At 41.1% G+C, this 18,859-nt stretch overlaps 2 protein-coding genes and 1 long non-coding RNA gene across 5 annotated transcripts in view; 1 reads left to right on the forward strand and 2 right to left on the reverse strand.

Annotated features, from left to right (window-relative positions):
* The window catches only part of dot1l (DOT1-like histone H3K79 methyltransferase), a 31,728-nt gene extending 24,478 nt beyond the window's left edge, over positions 1–7,250 (reverse strand). Inside the window, exon 1 of one of the 3 annotated variants that reach the window (XM_071345177.1) lies at positions 6,794–7,250. In XM_071345177.1, coding sequence (XP_071201278.1) covers positions 6,794–6,874 — 81 coding nt within the window. In that variant the 5' untranslated portion in view covers positions 6,875–7,250. The remainder of the gene's footprint in view (positions 1–6,793) is intronic. The other 2 variants (XM_071345178.1, XM_071345179.1) reach the window with 2 other exon arrangements.
* On the forward strand, positions 7,195–17,665 carry LOC139541029 (uncharacterized). The gene is made up of 3 exons (XR_011668309.1): positions 7,195–7,368; positions 13,143–13,200; positions 13,314–17,665. It is a non-coding gene; the product is annotated as an uncharacterized lncRNA (long non-coding RNA).
* The window catches only part of ell (elongation factor RNA polymerase II), a 46,444-nt gene continuing 43,870 nt past the window's right edge, over positions 16,286–18,859 (reverse strand). Inside the window, exon 13 of the mRNA XM_071345181.1 lies at positions 16,286–18,825. Coding sequence (XP_071201282.1) covers positions 18,706–18,825 — 120 coding nt within the window. The 3' untranslated portion in view covers positions 16,286–18,705. The remainder of the gene's footprint in view (positions 18,826–18,859) is intronic.

Raw genomic sequence — 18,859 nt, forward strand, 5'->3', positions numbered from 1 at the left:
TTCCAGCTAGCTGACTAAATTCAACTCCATGGTGAAGTAAGTTTCTAATAATCTTTGTGAAATTCAGCTCCGACTACATCTATTCGCCCAAGGTCTATACTTTCAATATATTATATTATGAAATGCATACCCTGTACCTAAGTTTGTCCTCTGTAGTTGCGTGCCTTTGTTAGCTGGAATTCATACTTTTTAATAAAACGTTAAATCAAATACAGCCACTAAATGTTTCCTTGTTGACATTCATGCTAAGTTGCCATCTTAGAGCAACAGCAATGATGAAACAGTAGGTGGTTGTATTTGATTAACATTTTATTAAAAAGTATGATTTCAGCAAACAAAGAAAGGCATCTAAATACAGAGGACCAACATAAGTAAAAGGAAATACTTTTGATCTTGTAGTCAGAGCTGAATTCCACAATGCCTGGTCTCTGATCAACTCTGTTGGTGGAGTTCATCAGAAACTTCCTTCACCATTGTGTTGAGTTTAGTCACCTATAGTCTAGCTAGCTACTACAGTGGCTGTAATTTTTCAGCACAATATTTTGCTAAACAAATTCCCTTCTTTTTGTATAGCTAACGTTACATTGCTGAAAGTTTCGGCAAAATTAAATGCATACATGAGTTGAATTCCACGTATTGCAAATGAGGGGGGGATTCCAGTAGTTGAAAAAGTACCCAATTGTCATACTTGAGTAAAAGTACAGATACCTTAATAGAAAATTACTCAACTAAACGGGAGTCACGCAGTAAAATAATACTTGAGTAAAAGTCTAAAAGTATTTCATTTTAAATATACTTAAGTATCAAATGTAAAAGTAATTTCAAAAATATACTTAAATATCAAAAAGTAAAAGTATAAACCATTTCACCACTTCATTAAGTCAGGATTCCTATTTGACTCAGCCATGCCTCCTTGCCCAGCCAACATTTCCTCATCTCCCACCCCTTCTAATGAGATTATCCCCAATGCTTCTCCCTCTTTTTCCCCTGACCCACTACAAAGTTTCTCCCTGCAGGCAGTCACTGAGTCCAAGGTGCTAAAGGAGCTCCTGAAACTTGACCCCCAAAAAACATCTGGGTCAGATGGTTTAGACCCTTTCTTCTTTAAGGTTGCTGCCCCTATCATCGCCAAGCCTATATCCAACCTTTTTAACCTGTCTCTCCTCTCTGGGGAGGTTCCCATTGCTGGAAGGCAGCCAATGTTCATGATTTATTTAAAGAGGGAGATGAAGCTGATCCTAACTGTTATAGGCCTATTTCTATTTTGCCCTGTTTATCAAAAGTGTTGGAAAAACTTGCCAATAATCAACTGACTGGACTTCTTGATGTCTATAGTATTCTCTCTGGTATGCAATCTGGTTTCCGCTCCGGTTATAGATGTGTCACTGCAACCTAAAAGGTCCTAAATTATGTCACCATTGCCCTTGATACTAAGCAATGTTGTGCTGCTATTTTCTATTGACTTGGCCAAAGCTTTTGATACGGTAGTCCATTCCATTCTTGTGGGCTGGCTAAGGAGTATTGGTGTCTCTGAGGTATCTGGTTTGCTAACTACCTCTCTCAAAGAGTGCAGTGTATAAAGTATAAAGTCAGACAATCTGCTGTCTCAGCCACTGCCAGTCACCAAGGGAGTACCCCAAGGCTCAATCCTAGGCCCAATGCTCTTCTCAATTTACATCAACAACATAGCTCAGGCAGATGATAGTCCCTCCTCGGATGTTGTGTTAAACGCTCTACAACAAAGCTTTCTTAGTGTCCAACAAGCTTTCTCTACCCTTAACCTTGTTCTGAACACCTCCAAAACAAAGGTAATGTGGTTTGGTAAGAAGAATGCCCCTCTCCCCACAGGTGTGATTACTACTTCTGAGGGTTTAGAGCTTGAGGTAATCAACTCATACAAGCACTTGGGAGTATGGCTAGACGGCACACTGTCCTTCTCTCAGCACATATCCAAGCTGCAGGCTAAAGTTAAATCTAGACTTGGTTTCATCTATCGTAATCGCTACACTTTCACCCCAGCTGCCAAACTAACCCTGATTCAAATGACCATCCTACCCATGCTAGACAAAATGTATAGATCGGCAGGTAAGGGTGTTCTCGAGCGGCTAGATGTTCTTTACCAATCGGCCATCAGATTTGCCATCAATGCTCCTTATAGGACACATCACTGCACTCTATACTCCTCTGTAAACTGGTCATCTCTGTATACCCGTCGCAAGACCCACTGGTTGTTGCTTATTTATAAAACTCTCTTACACGGAACCCAAATCGGCTGCGCGCGTACGCCATCGTGCATAAATGTATTTTGTCCCCCTACACCAAACGCGATCACGACACGCAGGTTAAAATATCAAAACAAACTCTGAACCAATTACATTAATTTGGGAACAGGTCAGAAAGCATTAAACATTTAGGGCAATTTAGCTAGTTAGCTTGCTAGCTAATTTGTCCTATTAAGCTAGCTTGCTGTTGCTAGCTAATTTGTCCTGGGATATAAACATTGAGTTGTGCATTTCAGGTCAAATAACAAGGTCCTCTACTCCGACAATTAATTCACACATAAAACGGTCAACCAAATAATTTTTTGCCAGGCTGTCATTGTAAATAAGAATTTGTTCTTAACTGACATGCCTAGTTAAATAAAGGTTCAATAAAAAATATTCCTTATATTAGAGAAACCAGACAGCACGATTTTTATTTATATATTTTTAATTTATGGATAGTTAGGGGCACACTCCAACACTCAAGACATAATTTACAAATGAAGCATGTGTTTAGTGAGTCCACCAAATCAGAAGCAGTAGGGATAAGAAGGGTTGTTTTCTTGATAAGTGCGTGAATTGGACCATTTTCATGTCCTGTTGAGCATTTAAGTACTTTTGGGTGTCAGGGAAAATGTATTGAGTAAAAAGTACATTATTTTCTTTAGGAATGTAACGCTAGTGGAGTAAAATTAAAAGTTGTCAAAAATATAAATTGGAAAGTAAAGTACTAGTAAAGTAAAGTACTTAAGTACTTTAACATTACACCACTTGGGGTCTCACTAAAAACATCCCACAGAGTCTGACCCACACGAAAAAAATATTACTTGCTAGCTAACATAAATACATGGCTAGTAGTTAGCAAAGAAACTTACTGGTAACCAACCCATTTTTATGCATGTACTAGTAAGTAGGTCAGGTGCTAAAGTTTGCGAGCTAGCTAATGTTTGTTAAATGTTTAACGTTACATGCTGACCACACCGCTCGTGTTGCGTGTGTGAGCATTGCAAAATAAATATACACATACATGTTATTCAATCATTGCACCCACACTGCTCACGAGCATCTGCGACACCAGCCGCTAAAATAGAACCTGGTTCTATTTGTGACACTGCAAGTCCCGCGCGGCGCTCCCATCTCCTCATTGTTTTTTAGGAGCATATACCCACGTACCATCTCCTCATTGGTTTTTAGGAGCACATACCCACGTGCCATCTCCTCATTGGTTTTTAGAAGCATATGCCCACGTGCCATCTCCTCATTGGTTTTTAGAAGCACATACCCACGTGCCATCTCCTCATTGGTTTTTAGGACCATATACCTACATAGGTGATTGAAACAGGAATTGAGGTACACACTCCAGTCAGTAGTGGTAATGCACTTTAACCTGTTGGGGACAAGGGGTGATATTTTCACTTTTGCTGAAAATCGTATGATTTTTAAACGGCCTCGTACTCAATTCTTGCTAGTACAATATGCATATTTTTAGTACCATTGGATAGAAAACAACCTCTAGTTTCTAAAAATGTTTGAATTTTTTCTCTGAGTTGAACACAAGTCATTTGGCAGCACTTTCCCTGAGCAGGAAGTAGAATGCAAGATGTTTATGCTCGCTTCAACGCTCTGCCTATACATGGTCATGCCACCTATGACCCGAAACACACCTCACACGCCTTCCTCTGGGTGTCAAGAGGACGTCAGAGGAGAAATTTTGTGTTTATCTTGTTCTGACGTGAAATAAGACCTATTTCTTTGACGTGACCGTCCATTTCCGGAAGTCTGAAGTGCGCGACTTTGAAGAGAGATTGTGTTTTGTTTTGCTGCCGTTTCGGATGTCAACTATCTCCGGCTCGGATTTGATTTGATAAATGAGACCATATCATCGTAATGTATGTTTTTTCAATATAGTTTAATCAGATTATTTTAATTTTTTCGGGAGTTTTGTCGTGTTCCGTCGTGTGACTTTGTTTACTTGGAGAGATCCGTGCCACGCGACTAGTACCCATGCTAAATGAAGTGGGAAAGGTACCATTCTGAATGTAATGAACGACTCATCTGGACTAAGGACATCTTGATCAACATTCTGATGAAATTTCAGCAAAAGTAAGATCCAATTTATAATGCTATTTCATATATCGGTGTGCATGTGAACTGGTCGTGGGCGCCCAGCTGGTTCTGGCTGGCGTGGCTATGCTAATTTAGCGCTACATTTTGTTTTCGCTATAAAACATTTAATAAATCTGAAATATTGTCTGGAATCACAAGAATCCTGTCTTTCAATTGCTGCACAGTATGTATTTCTCAGATATGTTTTATGATGAGTAATTAGTTATTTGACGTTGGTGTCTGTAAATGTTATGGCTGCTTTCGGTGCAATTTCTGATTGTAGCTGAAATGTAATTTATGATTTATACCATAAATATGCACATTTTTCAAAAAAAACATATGCTATACAATAAATATGTTATCAGACTGTCATCTTATGAAGTTGTTTCTTGGTTAGTGGCTATATATATATCTTTATTTGGTCGAATTAGTGATAGCTGGTGATGGAGTAAAACACTGATGGAGGTAGAAAAGTGGTGTAATAGATTTACATATTTTGTCTTCCCTGTAAAACATTTTAAAAATCGGACATGTTGGCTTGATTCACAAGATGTGTACCTTTCATATGCTGTATTGGACTTGTTAATGTGTGTTAAATATTTAAAAAAAATGTTTTTTTTTTATTTGCCGCTCTGCCTTTTCAGTGGAATGTGGGAGGAGTGCCGCTAGCGGCACCCGTGGCCCCTAAAGGTTAAAGTTAGTTGCCAACTGCCATATATAGTCCAAAGAAGCAGCAGCAGCAGCTGCTTGAAGGAGGAGAGATTACTAGAAACGAACTTGGTTTACCCTTTTATCTGTGGGTTAATTGTCTGAGTAGAGGACCTTTTTCTGGTAAAATAACTATGTTTATATCTCAGGACAAATTCGCTAGCAATAGCAAGCTAGCTAAATTGGCAAATATTTAATGCTTTTCAACCTGTCCCCAAATTAATATAGTTGGTTCAGAGTTTGTTTTGATATTTCAACCTGCGTGTCCTGATCGCGTCTGTGGGTGGACAAAATCAACATGCACGTGTTATACGTGCGGTCTGGTCAGCATTTTAGACAGAATTATAACGAGAGTTAAATAAAACTGTTAAAGCTAATGACCTAACGTGGAATGTCAGCTAGACTTATGAAAACGAGGAACCGATGTAGTTAGCTAAGTGTGCAATGTTTCTCGTGTGATTTGTGAAATCCTCCTATCTAATGATTTGTGTACACTAATGTAAACTCACCCCATTACGTACAAATGTGCGCAACCGCAACATTCAAACGAGGCTACAAAGACAACTAATGGGACTGCAGCGACTGTGTTGACTTCAAAATCGGGGGTGTGAACTAGGTTTCTATTCAAGCGTTGATCGACATGGTAATGGCTCTATAGTATTGGCGAAAAGTTGAAAAAAACGGACCCTCCGTTACATCGTGGCGTGTCATGTCGTAACGTACAGCACGCATAAAGCAACTATTTCTGTCTTACAATCTCTCTCCACCAGGTGTAGCACTTCTCTCATCCTTTAAAAACAAGAAATGGACAGTGACGGGGTAAGGGGGATACCTAGTCATTTTTTGCGTCATCATTGCATGCGATCATCATTCTCAAAGCCGCTGTTAACTTCTAAGATCAATTTAGCACCGCCCTAAAAACCCGATTCAAATTCGACACAAACCTTCAAATAGGTATGTAATCACACATTATATAAACTCTTTATAGTGTTTTATTTACATTTTAGAGGCAATAAGGTGATAAGTTGGACAGATCGAGTGAAAAAAAAAAGCAATTTTCCCACAAGACATCTCTCCTTCTCACTATCACGCATTAGTTTCGCTTCCCCCACCTGCCATTTTTAAAAAGACCCGACGGTGCTCATTGCCTGCTTGAATTATGCAGAAACGGGCAGTGTTTAGGTCATGTAATTGATTCTGTTGGAAAGGGGAGAAATTGTGCTTTACAATGTTATTGACATTACAGCTGATCTGGAAGTATTACGTTTTTGGGGCGCTAAAATAAGGGCAATTGTACGGACCAAGGCGATGTACGAGTTTACGTTACTATAGTAACGTTAATTAGCCTTGGTTTTAGGTTCAGTATGTAGCCACATTAGGTGCCTATCCCACTTAGTGGATGGATAACGTTATACCGTAATGCAATATCTACTTTCACTCCACGTGCACATTTGTCGCTTCTGGATAGCTCCGAAAATGTATTATCTACACTGTATGCTAACTCAGTGGTGGTAGACTAGTGGGCCGTCTGTCTGACCTGCATGGCTTGCCTTGGCTTAGTAAGTAACCTTAGCTAGCAAGCGGATCATTAGCTAGTAGCTACCGTTAGCGAATTAACGTTAGCTAGCAACATTACATAGATTAATAAATCCAGTACTTACTTGGTTGCCCAAGTTATACGTTAGCTGGCAAATTGTTTGGTCTGATTAAATACTTACGTATACTGGTAACGGCCACGGATAGCCAGCAGCTTCGGCTCCAACCGGCGACTTCAGCTTGAGTTCTAGCTTTTCTCCCATTCTACACTTTCTCCTGCGTTTGCTACGGTGGTAGGCTGGCTATGCTTGCTAGTTTAGTGAGCTAGCTACTACAATGTGATCATGTTGTCAGAAAAAAAATCTTAAGACAATATACAAAATGTCGATTATTGTAATGGAGTGAAGTAGTGCACGCCCCTTGTAGTCCGACGTTCAAATATTTCCGTTTGATTTTAATCAATTTATTTCAAAAATAAATGTTCATGCCGAGCGGCTACTACACCTCGTCCTCGGCAGTACAGCCGCCATCTTGCTCCGCTCGGCGTGAAAAAAAAGTCGAAGCGGCCTCTACCAAAGTGACAACGTCAGGGAGGGGGGACTCGGAGCTTGGGAAGTATACGGTTACCGGGAGTGTACAACCGGATTGTTACATTTCGAACGGTGACCATGACGAAAACAACGAGTCATTATCTTATGTAAGACAGTTTGAATTGGGATTTCCCGGGAGCAATAACGGCCAACTGGCGGGAAATACAGTGAGTAATCAAGTAAAATGGTCACAGTGAATTACGAAAGTAATGTTTTTGTTGTTATGGAGCAGAGGGGCAGACCTCTAATTAGTTTGCGTTCCTTATTTCATGTTCAGAGGTGGTGATGGATCTTGTACAAGAAACACACTCAATTGGGTGCAATCCCACTTCTAACACCAGTGTTTCAAATTAGGGTGGGTGGTGGTGGGGAAGGCTCAACCATGGTCCCTGTCACCAAAGATTACTGTATCTGTGCTGTCACTGCAAATTATGCCAAGAGGTCCTATGTTGCTTGACTTTAGGCATTGTAAGGTTCTACACAAATGCCTATAGGCATCCTTCTGCTGCCACCAGTGTAGCAAACCAATGTAGAGAGAGGGAATGCTGTAGTTCAGGGACCCCCAGGGGTTCCCCAGGCACTGCCCCCCCAAGAAAATTTGTTTACATCCCAGTTAGTGAGCATTTCTCCTTTGCCAAGAGAATCCATCCACTTGACAGGTGTGGCATATGAAGACGCATATGAAGACGCTGATTAAACAACCTTATGCTGGGGACAATCAATAAATAAATCAAATGTAGTTATAAAGCCCTAGTTATAAACACACGGTCTCAATGGGGATAGCTGAGCAGACTACACTGACTGTGTTAGTGGCAGACTCCATTAAGCTGGCAGGCTGGCTAACAGCCTGCTGCCTGGCCTGCACCCGAACTCATTGTGGCGTTAGAGCCCTGTCTATGTCGATAGATAAGATGAGAGCATCCCTCCAGCTAGGATGGAGTCCGTCCCTCCTCAGCAGGCCAGGTTTGATGGTTCCAGAAAGAGGACCAATTATCTAAAAAAATCTATATTTTGGGAGGGGCAGAAAACAGTTTAACCAGCGATTGAGTTGTGAGACTCTGCTGTAGAGCTCATCACTCCCCCTAATTGCGAGGGGGTCAGAGACAATTACTCGATGCCGACACATCTTTCTAGCTAATTTACACGCTGAAGCTATGTTGCACATGGTGACCTATGACTATCATCCTAACATTGTTGGTGCCGACGTGGATTACAATATCCCTATACTCTCTACGCTTGCCAGTTTTAGCCTTAGCCAGCACCCTCTTCAGATTAACCTTTACGTCGGTAGCACTGCCCCCTGGTAAATAGTGTATGATCGCTGGATAATCCTTTTTAAGTCTAATATTGTGGGTAATGGAGTCACCAATGACTAAGGTTTTCAATTTGTCAGAGCTAATGGTGGGAGGCTTCTGTGGGTCAGACCACGTAACGGGTGAAGGAGAGACCTGAGAAGGCTCGGCCTCTGACTCTTTGCTGAATGGGGACAACCAGTTGAAAGTTTTTGTCGGCTGAATGACCAACATCGGTTGAGCATGCTGACAAGTATTTTTTTCCAGAAGCCTTGAGAAAATTGTCCGGCTGCGGGTACTATGCAGGGGGATTTATACTACTATCTGTACTTACTGGTGGCACAGACATTTTCATTCTTTCCTGCACTTGCATAACGATTGCATCTGAAGGTCACTCTAAAATGTGCAGTTTTGTCACAACACAATGCCACAGATGTCTCAAGATGAGAGAGCGTGCAATTGGCATGCTGACTACAGGAATGTCCACCAGGGCTGTTGCCACAGAATTGAATATTAATTTCTCTACCATAAGCCGCCTCCATTTTAGAGAATTTGGCAGTACGTCCAAAAGGCCTTATAACCGCAGACCACGTGTGCCCAGGACCTCCACATCCGGCTGCTTCACTTGTTGGACCCGGACAGCTGATGAAACTGTGGGGTTGCACAACCAATCAATCAAATTTATTTATAAAGCCCTTCTTACAGGGAAGCTCATCTGCATGCTCGTCGTCCTCACCAGGGTCTTGACCTGACTGCAGTTTGGCATTGTAACCGACTTCAGTTGGCAAATGCTCACCTTCGATGGCTGCTGGAGAAGTATGCTCTTCACGGATGAATCCCGGTTTCAACTGTACCGGGCAGATGGCAGACAGCATGTATGGGTGAGCGTTTTGCTGATAATGTTCTGAACAGAGTGCCCCATGGTAGCGGTGGGGTTACGGTATGGGGAGGCATAAGCTATGGACAACAAACACAATTGCAATTTGAATGCAGAGATACCGTGACAAGATCCAGAGGCCCATTGTCATGCCATTCACCTGCTGACATCACCTCATGTTTCAGCATGATAATGCACAGCGCCATGTCCCAAGGATCTGAACACTATTCCTGGAAGCTGAACATGTCCCAGTTCTTCCATGTCCTGCATGCTCAGACTTGTCACCCATTGAGCATGTTTGGGATGCTCTTGATTGTGTACGACAGCGTGTTCCAGTTCCTGCCAATATCCAGCAACTTTACACAGCCATTAAAGAGGAGTGGGACAGCATTCCACAGGCCACAATCATCAGCCTAAACAAACCCTATGCAAAGGATGTCCCGCCGCATGAGGCAAATGGTGGTCACACCAGATATAGACTGTTCTGATCAAAACTAAGAGAAACTTCAGTCCTCGTGACCTTGTGGTCATTGTCGATGACACCGCCCCAAGGAACTCTTGGCTAATGGGGCGTGTGGTGGAGGCTTTGCCAGGGGCCAATGGTCTTGTCCGGAGCGTCATGGTTAAGACCAAAACCAATATCTTACAGAGACCTATCAATAAACTCTGTCTGCTCCTTGAGGCGGCGGAGTGAGACACACACACACAGTGCGCCATCTTTGAATCATGTGCACCTCTGATTCTTTGATGTCGTAGTCATACATTTTTGGACGTCAAACTTTTGACATTTTTTGTAAGTTGAACACCTGAACACTTCAACTCAGACTGAGATCTATGGACTCTTTTCATATATGGGACCTTGTATATAGCTATGAACTGTAATAGTGCTCTGGTATAGAATGTTTTGTGTATTGGCTCTACGTTTGAATATTAAGTAATTGTTGTGCATTCAGTGCAGTTAACAATTAGGGGTCGGTATGTTAGAGCCGATTTGGACATATTTGTATAAAAGACAGAACATACAGAGCTCCATGTACATTTGTGCAATATATTAAATATGAATGTATATGAAATATTAGGTACGTACCTTTATGATTTATATTTACCTGATTGAGATATATTCATTTGTTGTTAGTTTTTGGCCCCCCCTCTTGCCCATTCATTGTACTGTGGTAAGTGTGTTAGGATAAAGGCAGGAAGTTGGGCCTTCGGGGGGAGGAGTCCTAGCTAGACTTGGGAGCAGTATTGTCTTTTGACCATACAGACATACAAACAGGTCATATTATGTATTTTCCATGTCAAGTAATCTCTGCTTGATTGGAGAATCATTTTTTAAATTAGATATAAGAATAAACCTTTTTGTTGCACCATATCCCTGGATCTCATTGAATGTTTTGGCCGTTTGGAAACCTTGAGTGTGGACTGTATGCATACGAAACAACCCCTCTTCAGGCGAGGGCAGTGGCTATGGTAAAGAGGAAAGGAAGCCACTACACACGTCCCTCCCTTTTTTCTTTTAAAGGTATCTGTGACCAACCGATGCATATCTGTATTCCCAGTCCAGAAATCCATAGATTAGGGCCTAACGAATTCATTTAAATTGACTGATTTCCTGTAACTCTATGAAAAATCTTTGAAATTGTTGCATGTTTATTTTTGTTCAGTGTAGTTTTGCCCGTATTAAGTATGAGTTTTAAATCAGTAAGTGCTTCCTGCACAACTGCAAAATCAGACTGTAGCCTTGTCACAGCCAGGTCAGCAGTCGGGGCGTTTGAGTACATAAGTATGATACGCATATAATAATTATATATTTTTTTTAACAGATTGACCAATAGAATTGTATATATAGTGAAAAGAGCAGGTCCTAGTATCGACCCCTGCGGAACACCTTTATGTACTTCAAGAAATTCTGACTTAAACCCATCAATCACAATGGCCCGAGTTCTGTCACTAAGATGAACAGGTGTCAGAGTTCAGGCCAATCGAGGACAACTGGTATAATAAAATGGCATGATCAACAGTACTGTAGGCCTACAGTATTCCCTATGGGACCTTCAGAGACCATTTCTTCTTTCAACCTTTTTGACAGCCTCTGTTTAAGACTCTCTGAACTGCCCTTACTTTGTTTCATGTTCTCTTCCACAGTTACAACACATTGGTCCTTGTTTATTCTCTTCTGCTAAACAGTCTCCATCATAGTGATCTTTCCCACAGCTTGGCTTCTCCCATGTGCAGACACTCGCTACATGTCCAAACATTTTACAGCAGTTACATTGTAAAGGCCTGGATATAAAGGCTCCCACAGGATAGTACACATATCCCAGCTCCACTCGGGTAGGGAGACACTACACATAAAAAACAAAAACAGATAAACTTCATGCCATTTACCACACAATTCGTCCTTCGTGCATCAACATCTCCCGTTCGGACTTGGGAGAGGCGAAGGTCGTGAGCCATGCATCCTCCAAAAAACACGACCCCGCCAAGCCGCACTGCTTCTTGACACACTGCTCATTTAACCCTGAAGCCAGTGTCGGAGGAAACACCGTACAGCTAGTGACCTCATTTCGAGACTCCAGAAATTACTCCTTTGACAGGTGCCCTGCTCCGTAGATCAAAGAAAATGCATCAATGTGTGTGAGACCCAACAGACACCTTTTCTAATCCGCAGAAACACACAAAATGAAAATAAGCCCACTTCTCGTGATATTCACCGATTTCACTTTACCCAAAGCGTTCTCCACTGTTTTAAATGCTTCAAACAGATTCACCAAGTCTGGCATACATTGTTTTTTACAAAAAACACACTCCTACCAGATATGGAGTATGAACAGATCTTGACATTTTCCACAGCAATTTGGCTCCTTTTCCCATTTATTTTGTACAAAAGTCAATTCATCCTTTTCCCACTCCCATCCGATTAACGTTCCACATCTGCTTCCGCCATACCATCCTCCCCATTGCTCCTTGCTTGCAATTAGGTTCCATTTTTTTATACTTCGTGTTCCGTCACAACACACAGGATCAGGGTCTGAGTGTCACGACCAGTGTTGCTGGCTTTCCAGGGCTCTAATCCGGACTCCCAATTTTACTGCTCAGATTTGACTGTGAGCTACACTGTAATTTCAGTCAAGTACAGGCTTAACTGAATGAACAACAAATACTGAATGTAATATGAAATTTAATGAAACAGTTTTGGGAACGGTCTCATTTCCGAGGGAAGATCCTCAGCCAGGTGATGGCATGTATCCCTATGTGGGGCTGCTGGCATCCAAACTGCCATGCTGGGTGAAAGGTGTTCCAATGACTGGCCTTAAGGTGGTGGGGTTGTCCAAAACTGTTGCTGATAATCAGCAAGTGAGAGAACAAAAGGGTAAATTGACATACAAATACATCCCAAGATGTACTCCTATTGGTTGAGCTTGAGGAAGGTGAAAATTGCCAGAGTGAGCCCATAGGTTAAATAGCAAGCATGAGGAAGGAGCATTATTGTGCCGTGCTTAGGCTATAAGGTTAAAAGGTGAACGACATTCCTAACATGGGTAACAGGAAAAATAAGAAACAAGATGCTATGCTGATACGTTTGTATTCATTCCCACTATGCCCATAGAATAGGAAACAAGGTGAATTGTTATTCTTACTGAAGTTAAATGAGCATTCAGACCAGCATTTCTGTTGAACTTTCGTAAACTACATTGTAGTTCAGTGTATAGCCATCTGTCTACATTGGGATTTAACAACCAATCAGTGACTGAGAACTGGTTTATTACAGCATTTCATCGTGGGAGAGCCAACAGAAGTACCCTGACCCAGTGATTTTGACCCTCAAGGTATCCTTGTCATAGGGAAGAGAATGATATTAACGCCCAGTGACCGGTTAGTTATTTGCAATATAATAATTCATTTTAAACAAGTATTTAACAAATTGTTGTTTATTTTGCAGGATAATGAAGGTGAAAAGCGAAGAGGAAGAATGTGATCAACAGAAATAGTTGTGATAGTCACACTGAGAACAATACCCCAGTGAAACAGACCTGAAGGTCACTATATTCTAATTTCAACGAAACACTCAGGACACTTGTGTCATTGAGTAATCAGAAATTCCACATCATTGTAGTGCCACAACAAGAACCTCAAACAACAAATGTGACCTAGGTATACAGGACAAAAGGATAGTTAGAATCAGAGTCACTGTAAAACTAGAACCTCAGAAGGAAGACTTGGAACTTTCAACAAATGCAGCAGGACAAAATGAGAGAGTAAAAGACTGAGAAATGGTCACTGTAGTACCACTAAAACTAGAACCAGAAATGTAAGACGTGGAACTCCCAAGAAGTGCACGACAAAATTATAATGGTCATCTGGGAGAGAAATTCTTTACATTATGCAGAGATCACAGTAGCAATAGAAAATGGATGCTACTGTAAAACATTTTAATCCTGCTTATGGGCTATTTAGAACACACCCGTAGATTCCTTGTCAAAAAGTGTATGTTCTTTTGCATTATAGCCTGTTGGATCATCCGCAGATATATAGTGGAGAGATGCCATACGAGTGCTCAGTGTTACAAGCGCTTCATTTGAAATTCTGACCTCATCAACGACAGACTGGTCCACTCTGACCAACGACCATACTCCTGCCCCATCTGTGGCAAAAGCTTCAAGCTGATGTTAACAAGCATCAGGTGTTGCATGAAGACATTCTTCCCTTCGTCTGTGCCTAGTGTGATAAAGGCTTCAAGCGGGCAGCCTGCCTGACAAAGCATCAGAAATTCCACAGAAGATCCCTTTGGGTGCACCATCTGTGGGTGCAACTTTAAATGGGAGGTGTCACTAAAGGACAATTTGCATTTCCACAAGGGTGGGATGACCTTTGTCTGCCCAGAGGAGTGCTGTGGAGGGAGCTTCAGCCATCGCTCAACCTACCTGCAGCATTGTCGTACACACAAGAAGTATGAGTACTCCTGCCAGTTCTGCAGTGCTGAAGCATGAACGCACATACACTCAACAGCACAGTTCAGAAATCTAGTCTGGCTGATACCAAACTCGAAGTCTTCCCGACTTTAGAGTCTAGAAAGGGTCCTTGATGTTGTAGGCACAATGCATCTAATGAAGAGGGCTGTGCTTTTTTTACTGATTGGTTCACATTTACATTTAAGTCATTTAGCAGACACTCTTATCCAGAGCGACTTACAAATTGGTGACTTGTGTCTTTCTCACTCCAGCACCCACATGGACAGCCACGCACATCTTTATATATATATTTTTTACGTTCTTTGCTTCCACAGGGAAGGGGTGGATTTGGGGGGGGGGGCTTAGTGTATAAGTGGTGGTTGCGAGGGAAGGGTGGTTGGATGGAGACATGTTGGATGGGTGGGGGAATGGGAGGCTCGGGATGGAAGCTCATTTTTGTTTCCAAATTAAAATGATCAACACTTTGTACTTATGTAACCTCCTCCTTCAACAGTGTTGAATCTGTACATATGCATGGACCCGTTGTGTAATGATCAAATATGGAGGTGTGTAGAGGTAATTTAAATCAGCCAGATACACTCAAACATTACCTACTTTCCCAAATTAGGGTGGTGATCTGTACTTCTAATCTACAGAACATATCTCAGCCCTATCTTTAGGACAGACAAATGAGAGGATTATGCCCTACTGACAGACCAATGAACACACAGGCAAAGCCCTTAATCTCTGGTGTAGTTATAAACATATCAGGGGCTCTGTAGAGAGGCTGAATAGTGTGGTAGTGTTTGTTGAGTGGAGGGAGGGGGCAAGCCTGGAGTCCACCAGGAACAGGGCAAGCTGCCAAACTGAACTCGCTGACACCCCTCCAGCTCCCTGAGCTGAGGCCAACATTCGGACGGGAGCCAAAGTCAGCTTAGCCTGGCCAACTGGATAAATGTATGGATTTCTGAGATCTTTCACACAGTGCGTCAGATTGCTGCCCTCCTGTTAGCCACACACAGCCATCTTCTGCCCACACAGCCATGCCAATGCCTTTATTGGAGCCAAATTTCAAGTGTATCAGGCAGGAAAACTAAACATTCCTGTGGGATATAATGAAGCTCAACAGAACCAGAAATACACAGCATACATACGGCCTATGGAATGGTATTCTGATAAGTACATGATTGTGCATTCCTGGGCTTTACCAACCCGATATTGAAGACCCCTGATATTGAAGAGACAGATTTTTTGTGGTAACGGAACCTCTCACACTAATGTAGCCTCAGTGTTCGCTCCAAGGCCAAATAGTATTGTTGCTGCACATAGAAGCTTTCTCCTGATTGATAGTCATGGACACAAACTGCAATTTATAAACAAAGTACTGCTGCCCCCAAGAGGATTGTGAGGCAATATATCCAGTTACACTGTTGACGTCAATACTGTACTCTCTCAATATGCCATGATGTTGCTTCTTTACAATGGTATTCATATTAATCAAGGACAGGTGAGACAAGATACAATGGAGCTCAACAAATTTAGATACTGTTTTGTCAATAGAAAAGTCAAACGTCTGCCACAATTTCTCATCAGGCTCCAATGATTCATGTCCACAGGGCTAAATATAGGCTTCCTGGCAAATTATCATGGGGGAATCATATTTAGAAATGGGGCAGGAAACACTACAATGATCAGTAAAACAACTGACGACCCTGGGCAATTAAAGTACCAGGAAGGAGGAACAATTTAGAACCAAAGGAACTGCTATAGAAAGTAACCCTTTTCCTGTATTCAGTAAAATCTCAGGTTACGACTGAAAAGGGGTAAGGAAAATCATTATCACTAATGTTTAGCATTTGACAGTTGTAATATTTAACAAATCTTCCCTCAAACTCAATGTGTGGTTTGTGTGTTTCAAATGCTATACAATAAAGTGCAATAACCGCCTCAGAATGCCCCAAAATAAGGATTTGAAAGAATTTTATTGAAATATGTCAATTTCAATCCTAATCCCTTACGGTTTCAAAAAGCGTGCTTTGGGTTTAAAGCGCCAATATCCCAGACTCTCCTCCGAAGCCATTTCTTTGCTAAAAGAGCACCATTTGTAGTCATATGAAAACCTATACAACAGGTCATTTGGCACATTCAACTCATACCATAGTGTTCTGTACTGGCAATTCATACTAAAAACAATTTAGCTCCATATCTGAGCAAATAAATGCCTTAACCATCTGTATTGATGAGAACGGCATCAAAATTGATTTGACCGCAAGAGAAATGTATACAGTAATCCTATCAGAACGTCTCTATAAAACTCACTCTGAGATGAAAAGTCACTTATTTAAAGGGTTCCACGGTACTGGGTGATGCTGAGAAATGATTCTGGTCACAAAACATTCAATCCAGAGGCAATCTCAAATCAGCATTGTGATAAATGAATCTCTGAGCGTTGGCCGTGTTTGGATTTCAGGAGGTGATGATACATTACATTGAAACATCTGAGCGCATGATATCCCATTTGAAGTGAATAAGAGCCCTCTCTCACGTCGTAACCAAAGACTTGAAATTTCATAGGGCAAATTGGAATTAAAAAATGACATGTCAACTAAATCAACAATTCTTTATCGCCAATGGTAAGTAGAATATACTCAAATGATTTTGCCGTTTGCTCGATTCATGGGAGCGCATTGTTTTGCTATTAATGCTGGTCAGAAATAATTTCCATATTGAGGTTTTATCAGGCCTTTGGATTTTTTTTAGGCAGCAGTTTTAAGTAAAGATACAAATACTGGTCATTGTAACATTCATAAAGCACGAACTCTGATGGACAAAGGGAAACGTCTCATTTGGATAAAACCCATGTAAGAGGAACAAGATTAACGATTTTTCATATTCACATAGAAAGGTCAATCAGAAAGGCATTAGTTGACTACCCCAAAATTTACTGAACAGTGATTTCGGGAGAGCTCGGTGACAGATTCCAAAAACATTACAGCGTTCCTGATCATTTCAGGGGTTCAGGACACAAAAGATCTGGAATACTTTAGCCTGGCAGATACAAAGATAAGTCATCCACTCCATTTGGAAGATAGGTGAGGCTGGTCTTGGGTTAACAGTCTTGACAATCATGTAGATGAACAAGTACTAGATATAGGAAATAAAATCCTTGTTTAAGAGCCAATTGTTTGAATGAATTAGAGGGAAATTATACTACCAATATATTCTAGTACACTTTAAAACAGTCGCAAAGAGAAAAGTTACAATGGTAAAAGCTGCTGCATGGGGTATACTAATACTGTATCTTCCAACTTGTGATTAAAACAGACTACGTTAGGTCAAAGCACCGATTATTTCATCTTCCCTGTATGCATTAGTTGATAAAAATACAAGGATCCAAATTTTCCTGGTGTACATGGCAGGCATAGCCAAGTACCATCACCGTAACCATATAAAAACAAATCAGAGCTTGCCATGACTGGTGGTGAAAAAACACACTTTCCCAGCTTGTATTAAACCTTTAAATTCAGTAAGCTCCTATCACCTGCTCTTACATGATGATGTCCTTCTGGTTAAGACATTTGAACAATATGTAAGAAAAGCCAAGCAGAGGCACCTATGCCTGACGATTTTTTATAGCATTGTCTTTATTAAATTGATGGGGATAGGTGCATCTCTTTAAAAGGAAAGAAAATAATGAACTGCAACAGATGGACAATTTGATTGCCAAGGCAGTTTTTGCATAAAATACTGACTAACATTCAAGATGTGAAGAAAAAAAGAGACACTGCTTTGTAGTACTGATACTGAGGAGTGTAAAATAACAGAACTTGTTACTCCTATGGAAGAACAAAAATGAAATAATAAATAAAAAACAGTAAAATAGAGTTTAGAACCTTCCATTTCAATATATGGGGAAAAATGTGATACCATATAATTCATTACATTTTATCTGTTCTCAAACAAACTATTTGCATTTGGCATAAGATCTGCCGACTCCATTTCAGTGTCACCACCACCGCCCAGTCTACAAACCAGGAAAGGCTGTTTTGGAGATCTCCAAAGAATGTGGTTTTTCCATTTCGAGAGATCTCTGTGCACTTAGGACAGAGTATGAGAAACAGCACGCAAAGCTTTTCCGGATGCAGTGTAGCTACACAGAGATCTGGCCAAACATGCCAGTGTCACATCTTTGAAAAAAAAAAAAGAAATGTGGTCTGCTTTGTCCTCACTAGTGCTTTTGGCCCCAATGAGGGGAATCATCCATCCCTTCATGGCATCTTTAGGAATAATCCCTCCCTTCATGGCATCTTTAATAAGTTATTTTAGAGCTAACAGAATCCAGAGTTTCTCTTTCTTCGGTTTGCAGAGAGAAAAGAGAAAATGTCAACCAGTCCAGTTTTGAAGTTGCTGTTGATCATACTTTGCTATAAGTTTCTTTATATGTGCCAGTTTGCTGTGTAGATATTCACAGCGGTTCTTCTCTTGGCTATAGTTTGGATTCGTCTGTGAAGTAAAACAAAATCAGTATTTGTTGAAA

The sequence above is a fragment of the Salvelinus alpinus genome, chromosome 16 (genome assembly GCF_045679555.1).
Source record: "Salvelinus alpinus chromosome 16, SLU_Salpinus.1, whole genome shotgun sequence".
In the NCBI taxonomy this organism is placed as follows: Eukaryota; Metazoa; Chordata; class Actinopteri; order Salmoniformes; family Salmonidae; genus Salvelinus; species Salvelinus alpinus.